The 8,773-nt window shown below is 40.3% G+C and overlaps 1 protein-coding gene across 1 annotated transcript in view; it reads left to right on the forward strand.

Annotated features, from left to right (window-relative positions):
* The window catches only part of LOC135497201 (arginine-glutamic acid dipeptide repeats protein-like), a 93,860-nt gene extending 85,259 nt beyond the window's left edge, over positions 1-8,601 (forward strand). The window contains exons 23-24 of the mRNA XM_064786946.1: positions 3,280-3,464; positions 4,268-8,601. Coding sequence (XP_064643016.1) covers positions 3,280-3,464; positions 4,268-4,357 — 275 coding nt within the window. The 3' untranslated portion in view covers positions 4,358-8,601. The remainder of the gene's footprint in view (positions 1-3,279; positions 3,465-4,267) is intronic.
* The last annotated feature ends 172 nt before the right edge of the window (positions 8,602-8,773 follow it).

Here is an 8,773-nt window from a genome sequence, read left to right on the forward strand (position 1 = left end):
TACCAGTTTTCCCGTAAGTTGAGACCGTCTACGGCGGTATGTCGAATGTAGTTGTGGAGAGTGGACATCGCCCAGACAGACCCAGCGTGAAACGTGATGCAATGGTTTTGGCTCTCTTTTGGTGGGGTTAAATGACAATGTTGGAAAATCGTTTCTGAAATGGTGGCCCACCTTTATGCGGTTTCAAATCTATGAGGAAGAAATTGAAATAAGTTCCAGTCCCTTTTCATCAATTTCTTTTGGCTTGTTATGCAGCTGATAAAGTACTTTTGCTCAGGTGTGAACTTTGATAGTTCGCCTTACAAAAAATTGATGAACCTAACAGATGAGTTTAAAAGTTGCAGTTTGACTATAGGGGTTAAGGGTCATGTTCTGTTAATCATGTTAATTAGTACTGTAGTCTTATTGATGACAATGTGAAACCTTGTGGAGTTGAAAATATAAAAAAACAATGAAAAGAGTTACTTGAAAATATTTCACACGTTCATTACTGGGACTTGATGGGTAGTGCCATCTTTTGTTGAAAATTTATGTTGCGTTTTCCTTTCTATGTGATTCTTTTCGAACCCCGTTTCAAAATTTATGTGTCATGTGTGTCGTATGTGCCCCTGTCATTCAGCGATTTTTTTATCGAGAAAAAAAACAAGTTGAAAAAAATCTATTTTTTTGCCAATCAACCTGAAGATTTTGTCTGATATCTCCCTGTTGTGGGCTCAAGCAGATGTTGCATGTCAGTGGAGTTTGTTGTAGAACTTTGTGCTAGGATTTTAGATCTGTGTTCATCCAAAAAATTCTGCGCTTTGATCCGCCTGCCAGTTAAAAGTTTTATTTTCTATTAATTCTTGGATTTTGACCTCAATTTTACATGGCCATGAATTCAAATTTGACTGCTTCTGGTATTTACTGCCGCCATACAGTCCCAGTCACAATTGACATCCCTAAATTTTCATACGTTATGCGCAATGTACACAAAACTTATACACAACCTATGTGCAGGTGAATGCTTGCACCCGCTAACATGCAACTTGCGGACAGTAGGAGTACCGTTTGTTTTGCGCATGCGCATCAGGTCTTCACCGGGTATGTGCACAACTTATGCAGCACTAGAGCATAGGTTGCGCACTACTTACGCAAAACAGAGGCATGTCAATTGTGACTGGGACTGTATATTCTTCGGTAACAGTGCAAAAATGGAAGTCTGTCAAGTTGTTTTTCATTGGGCAGTTGTTGGAAATGTCTTAAACAGTTTAGGAATTTGACCAAACCCTGGCCTGGAGATGGAGCAAGTTTGGGAAGGACGACTTGTGGTTGCTTTGCTTGAGACTTGTTTACATGTTTTCCATTCCATTGCTATTTTATGCTTAATGGTATTAACCGTATTATTTAATTACCCATAATTTGGTTTTTATGCCAAGTACGAGAAAAAGAAGTGTGGTGGCAGCTTTAAATGAAATCATTATTTATCACCTTTGGCAAGTCCCAAATGTGATCAGATATTACATTTTCCCGGTTTTTGTTTTCATGTTAAGTCTTGCTTACTTTGTTTACATTGGAAAAAGTATGAAAACAACAACTTCAAAGTTGTGCTCCATTTCCAATCTTGCAAAGTCTTTTGGCAGTTTCTAGCCAGATCTCAAAAGCATTTGGCAGAATATTTTGAAATGTAGGTTTTATGAAAATGATTTTGAAGAAAAAGCCTGCTCAAAAAGCATTCTTTCATGACCGCAGAAACCTTGTTTTTCATAGCACCTCAATTGCCAACCAGAGCGTTAAAGAAACTGTAAATTTCTTATTCGTCCACTGAACAAAATCGTATTAGCAATGTGTGGCCTGGGCGGAAATTGACAAAGGTAACTGATTTATTGACCTGATAACGAGCCTACATTGCCCAACAGGGACTGGCAACGGCGTCATTAGATTAATGGTAATTTACCATCGGAGAGCCGGGTGAATCATCTTCCTTTGTTCCCGGAAGTTTGGTTTGCTTGCGGGAGATACAAGGTGCAGCACTAGTGCTGTGGCTTGAGACAGGGAAACCAGCTCAGCGAGGTTGCTTTACTCACACTCTGTTATTGTTCTGATGACCTGGTCTCTTTTGAATGCAATAATTCTGGTCGCATTATGTATCCAGTAGACATGCATAGTACAGTTTTAATGATTTACAGTCCAACTCACAATTGTCATCCCGTAAATTTGCTTCATTGGGGTGTCATTGATGCGCGTAGGTTTTTTGTAATTTACGCGAAACACGGAGAGATAAGCGCGTCACTGGTGCGTCATTGGCGCGCTACTTGGCGTGTACGTTGCACGTCACTGACGCGAAGCAGGACAGATGTTATTTGTGATTTGGACTCTGTCCATGTTTATTAAATATCAATTGTTATCACAACATTCTGCTGACGAAATGTGTTTTGGTCTTTACTAGGTTTAATCTACTGTATAAGCACCAAATTTTCGCAACTTTTTTTGGTGAAATTTGCAAATAACTGAGATTTGTGAAAATAAAAGTCACAAGCGAAATATCTTTGGATTGGAAAAACTTAATCCCGGCAAAATAAAAAAGTTGAATTTCGCAAATTATGAGGTACAAAAGGCTTGCAGTTTATGGTACCCTTGCCTGCATGAGTAGTAAATTGTGTTTTGCACAATGCAATGCTTGAAAGCATATGTAAGCCAGAGAGCTATTTTGGATCAATGCTTGAATGCATATGTAAGCCAGAGAGCTATTTTGGATCAATGCTTGAATGCATATGTAAGCCAGAGAGCTATTTTGGATCAATGCTTGAATGCATATGTAAGCCAGAGAGCTATTTTGGATCAATGCTTGAATGCATATGTAAGCCAGAGAGCTATTTTGGATCAATGCTTGAATGCATATGTAAGCCAGAGAGCTATTTTGGATCAATGCTTGAATGCATATGTAAGCCAGAGAGCTATTTTGGATCACTGACAAGAGATAATGACAGCTGACATGGCATGCAATAAAAATTGCTAGTCTGCAAGGTGAACGCAGGTTGTTGTGATAAGAACCAGTTACTGCTGTGACGTGTCATATATACAAGCCGGTTATATTTTATTGCACATCGCAGCAGTGAGAAATTTTACCGACGTTAAAGCAGACATTTTGCAGTGATTAATTGTCTCTGCAATAAACATCACTGTCGGGTGTGCTTGGTATTGATTGAGGCTAAAGAACAGTTATTTCATTCACCAAAGTTCATAGCCTCAGTACCAAACAGTGATATTTTAGGTCTCACGCTTAGCCTAATTGTGTTTCAGGAGCAGACCCCCTCGCTGCTGGCTCAGCCCTTGGACAAGCTGCTGCTGCCGCCGCTGCTGCTAACCACCCTCTAGCTCATCATCCGTACGGTCATGCTATATTAGCGAGCAGGGAGAGAGAGATGTTAGCTGCCCAACAACACGAGCTGTTGAGTCGGCAGTATGATCCAGCTTTAGCGCACCAGGTACATTTATAATCGTTAAATATGTATGACCAGTCTTCTTTTGTGTTTGCTCCGGTGATGACGTTGGGTGCCACTACAGTTGGGCACCTAATGTGGTTATTGCCCTAGTGTCTCTGTCTATAGCGGGCAAAGTTCAATAGTAATGTTTGGTTCAGTCAATCACTTTTCATAGTGTCTTTGACCTCATCCACAGCAACTGTCAGTCAATAGTTGAAATAGGCTGGGTTTTTGAAGACAGATTTATACAGTAAACTCGAGGTCAACCTGGGGAGGACTAAGCAGTGCTAGAATTCATATCCACATGTAAGCCTCAAAATAGATGGGTTAAAGAGGACATTTTTGGCCCAAAATTGTACTTCGTCAGCAAGCAGCAAGTTGGTGCCTGACAACTACTTTTTGCTGCAATAACCCATTATAATTATAGTAGAACCTCTCTATTAAGGACACCAACGGGACTGACTAGTGCTGTTCTTAATAGAGAGGTGTCCTGATTAGAGTGGTCAAATTGAATGGAAACATCCTATTTGGAACCTAAAACTAGTGTCCTTAATAGAGTGGTTGTCCTTAATAGAGAGGTTGTCCTCAATAGAGTGGTTGTCCTTAATAGAGAGGTTGTCCTTAATAGAATTGTTGTCCTTAATAGAGTGGTTGTCCTTAATAGAGAGGTGTCGGCTTAGGGAGGTTCAACAGTATAGCATATACAGTCATGTCAGATAAGGAAATCCTGGGTGTCGGGCACAGTGGAATTAATTTTGTTAAATGGTTCCAGCATGTGTGATAAATTCTGTCTTTCTCTCTTTCAGTTATCAGCTCAGGCAGCTCACCACGAGGCTATCCAGCGGCAGTTAGCGATGGAACGAGACAGATTAGCCGGTCATTCGCTGCCGCATTAGACTGGAATCATGGGATACATTAATAGCACATCCGGGAATAGCAAATTGTGGAACATTTTGCAAATGGACAAGAGGAACGATTTAATTTATGATGACTGTACATAGGGATTTTTTATGTATAAACAAACTTGGACCAAAACATTGTGGATACTATGACTCGGTATGGCATTTTGCAAGATTTGTAATTATCTTAAAGTTTTCTAGAATTGATGTCGCGCGATGTATATTCCTAGTGCTATGATCTCCTATTTGGTTTGCATAGGGCGGTGTTGTTTTGTTGAATTCGGTTCCTAAGGTGGTGTAAGTGTTTGTACGTTTCTATGACGGATCATTACGGGAGGTCAGTAATTCTAAACGGGATGGAAGTGAAAATATTCAGCGCTGTTTGTAACTCTGGATGTCAATACAATGATTTAACTCAACAGTGAGGTAATTGCCATCGAGGACAATTTCTATCAATTTTTAAAGGGTCACATTATGGTGGTGTATGGTACTAAAAAGGGGAATGCGTCCTCGGAAATTTATCATAATTTCATGAATAATATGTCTGGACGCATTTGATTTTATGCAATTATTTCCGTGGTTTTTGCCATTACATGTACATGTTACTCGGAGCGATCTAATGCAATGGAAATGTGGAGAAACAGATTCAGTTTGTGTCAGACACTGAATAATCGTACGAAAGGAGATTCTAAGAATCATTGATGAATGTGCAAGCAGGGGCGCTGGCATGATTATTTATTCTTCAAAATCTGTGCTAATTGTGCCAGTTAGCCTTGCTATTCAAGCTCAAAGGAATTGTTAACTTTGGTGATATTCAGAGTTGGCGGTTTGAACTATCATTCCCTTTAAAATTTACAATGTTAAGTGTTTGCTCCAAAAATGCAGCTATTCTTTCAAGGGATGTGAGACAATGGGTGATATGAATAAAGTCTAGCAAATGCTTTTATCTAAAACTCCATGTACATTTACACTAGGCCTTTCTGTACAAAATTGAAGTAAAAGCATTTGCTAGTCTTTATTCATATCACCCAATGTTCAGGCCAGTAATAACCATTTCTTGGCCGTCTGGTTCCAGTCCCTTGCCTATTGTTAAAGGGGAGACTATAGACAGAAGCCAGGTGGGGCAGATTAAGTTTTGTGAGGTTACCGATTGGGGTCTTACTCTCAAATACATCCGCACTATTCATGCTTAAATGAGGAATATTTGTATCTCGGACTCAAATCAGACATCGTTGAGTGGTAAATTCAGACGTAGTGCAAGAGTCATGTACCCCCCTTTTCGTCGGGGTGCAGCAACTTTCAGGACGTCTCCTCCCGAGAAGCAAATAACCACGTGTTGTTTTAACCTGGAGAAGCTGAAATGTATATTCCTTACTTAAATTTGCAAATATTTCAGCGGTGTGGGCCCACAGACCTCCTCTTTTCATTCCAAGATTACACCCTGGGGGACTCCTTTCTCAAATTTGTGGATCCACCACTGCAGTTCCCTACTCTGCATAGTAGTCACATGGATGCCAAAATATTGTACTCCTACAAGTAGCTCCTGCCTTTAGCCCCTCTATGAATATTTCACCCCTAGGTTTTTTTGGGAATACACTGTAGTTCTCATTGTGTTTCTCAATGGTAATTTTTGGATCAACTGCAGTCTTGGTAAGGGCTTTTTCACAGCCCTGGTCAGTCCTGCAAACGATCGGGTCCTGTCTTAAGCTAGAAAAATGGTCATTTCAAATTAGGTTTGTTGTAAGCTGTTGTTCAGCAGCAGGGAGGATGGGCCTGTCATCTTGTGTCGCTGTCATTCTTGGTGAAATTCTGAACCCAGTGAGAATTATGCATTTGTACGATGTTATCTAATTATTGTGCCGTGTGTAAATATTTCAGACTTTTGTATAGAACCAAAGAAAGAATCATTATCACAAGACTTATTAACGGTATTAGTTATTGAAATGAACATAATGTTTTTCTAAATATTTAATAATTACCCAAAATGTTGATGATCATTTAGGTTATGGAAATGTGCTGATTTTATTTGCCCTGATCTGGAGTACTGAGATGTCAGAGTGAGCCATATATTTGCTGTTGGGAAATTCTCTTCATGGTTTTTAGCAGTGGGTTTGATAACATATGTTAATTTTCTTTTTAGAGGGCTTTGAACAAAAATATACAGCACCGGAAGTCTGATTGGTTTAAGGAAGAGACTTGTGAGGTCAAATTGAAGACTGAAACGTGAGACTTTAGTGAAATAAAATGCAAAAAGATATAACCGCGTCATCAGTGAAATATGGGTACATTTGTATTAATGCCAACCATAGGGCACAAGGAATTTGAAAAAGTGGTCTTTTCAGCTGGTGAGGTTCGACTTTGGTCGTTGAAGGTCATCATTTTGGGGCATTATTCTGACTAAAATGTTGAATGCAGAGTGCAGATTCTGCTGCTGTGTGTATTTGAGGGTGATTTAGATCATGTGTGTATGTTATACAGGAGGCAATGGGGTAGGAGGGAAGTTCTCTTTCTGAGGGGTCCTAGAGGAGGCCTTGTCAAGGTGTGTCATCCCACAATCAAGATTACCTCAAGTTATTCTCGCCCTTACTCTGGAGGACCTGAATAGGCCCTTTGCCAGATACGCTGGTACCACCTAGGGACGGCAAAACGAACTACCTTTGCAATAGGCTTTTACGGTCAATGATGCTAGACAATGCCTCTTGAGCCATTGTCTGGCGTCTTTTACCGTGAAAATCTATTGTAAAGATGGTTTGTTTTGCCGACCCTCACAAAGGGCCTATTCGCCCCACGATTATACCAGTAGGATAAGATTTGTGTACATGTTTGTATGAATGTCTAAGATTATTTGGTTGTAGTTGGTGACGAAAAAATTCACCCCAGGTGTGGTCAGAAGTATCTCTTTCTTTCCTTACTAGTTTCATGTATTCTTTAGAAAATTGGGTCGTTTCTTGTCTGGGGAAATTGTTCAAAAGGCATATGAAAGATTGTGGAAGGACTCCTGTCATATTTTTCCTTCTCATCTACATTCTACGCAAGCCTCAGTGTAAGATATATGTAGCGACGAAAGGCAAGGTTTGCCCTTTGTTACAAAGATGGCAGCACTGTGACTTAATGAATATGGATTCGGAAGTAAAAAAGGTGCAAGTACCGCACTGCAAGTCATTGATGCTCTGGGGGTGTCATACATACAACACCCGGTGAAGGCTAAACCCTTTTCCTACTGCAGGGTTTTGGTAGTGTACCATTGCCCTGACCCGCAACCGGTAAAGACCTGCCGGCCTGGCCCCCAAATTGACTTGAGAAAAGTTCATTGTAATATAGCCAGCATTACCCTATCTTAGGGTCGGGGTCTTCATTGATGTGACTCAGTGCTGCTATCTCATTTTTCAGGTGGAACCAACCTAAAACTTACAGTTACTTTAGTGAATGATTGATGTAAATTTAGCAGTACAGAGTACTGCTGGCCACTGGTACACAGTGTATTAAGTACTTGGTACATACCCGGTGTGGTAGCGAAAGAATGGGGAATAATGTCTTGGTTAGTTCAGTGGTTATCCCCATTGGGTCGTGGTGTGTAGGAATCAATTGTGTATTAGATCTGGAAACAATGAAATCCACCTGTTTATTGTCTGCACTTTATCCTGTGTGTGATCCTGGTATAGTTTGGCCAGTTCTCTGCTGGGATTGCCCTAATCAATCCAAATGGCACTTGTTTCCCGTACTTGATCATTCCTCTCAAATACTCTCTGTCTAAATACTCCTCTCTTTCTGACTTCTAATACAAAACTAGTTCTTTAGTTCGTCTGTCTCCTTCTTGTTGACGACATCGACCCGGGGTGATATTTTCAGTAGGTTAAAGTGGCATTCTTCAGTAGATTTTAGCGACATATTTGTAAAAAATGGGATATTTATACTCTTATTCACCGTCATCACATCATGTGTCCACGGAACATCGCAATGGTATGTGCTGCCATCTTTTGTCTAGGAAGGAAAGCATGGTGTCCACCAATTCCTATGTTACCTGTCACTATCGACAGTTTACCCCATTCAATATTTTAGGCCCTCAAAATACAGCTTTCGTTTCAACATTATACTTAACTCATTCATGGTATGGTAAAAATGAAAGATGTTAATCTGAGATTGATCCTGTAATTTTCCCCTGATCCCACAATAAAAATATGATTCCTCTGGACAAAAGTGGTGGCTTTCATTGATCATAAATAAATATTGAGAAGATTAAAGTACTCTTGTCTTATTTTCTAAACTATTCATGTCTAGCATATTGAGCCATCTTGCAGGCCACAGTGGAGCGTAGGCACCGAGACGGCCGTCCAAAGAGAATTTGGATGACGTCACACACTGGCCTGGAAGAAGGACCAGTGACCTGATCCGCCTTGCAGAGGACAGAACCGT

This window comes from Lineus longissimus, chromosome 12, assembly GCF_910592395.1.
Source record: "Lineus longissimus chromosome 12, tnLinLong1.2, whole genome shotgun sequence".
NCBI lineage: Eukaryota > Metazoa > Nemertea > Pilidiophora > Heteronemertea > Lineidae > Lineus > Lineus longissimus.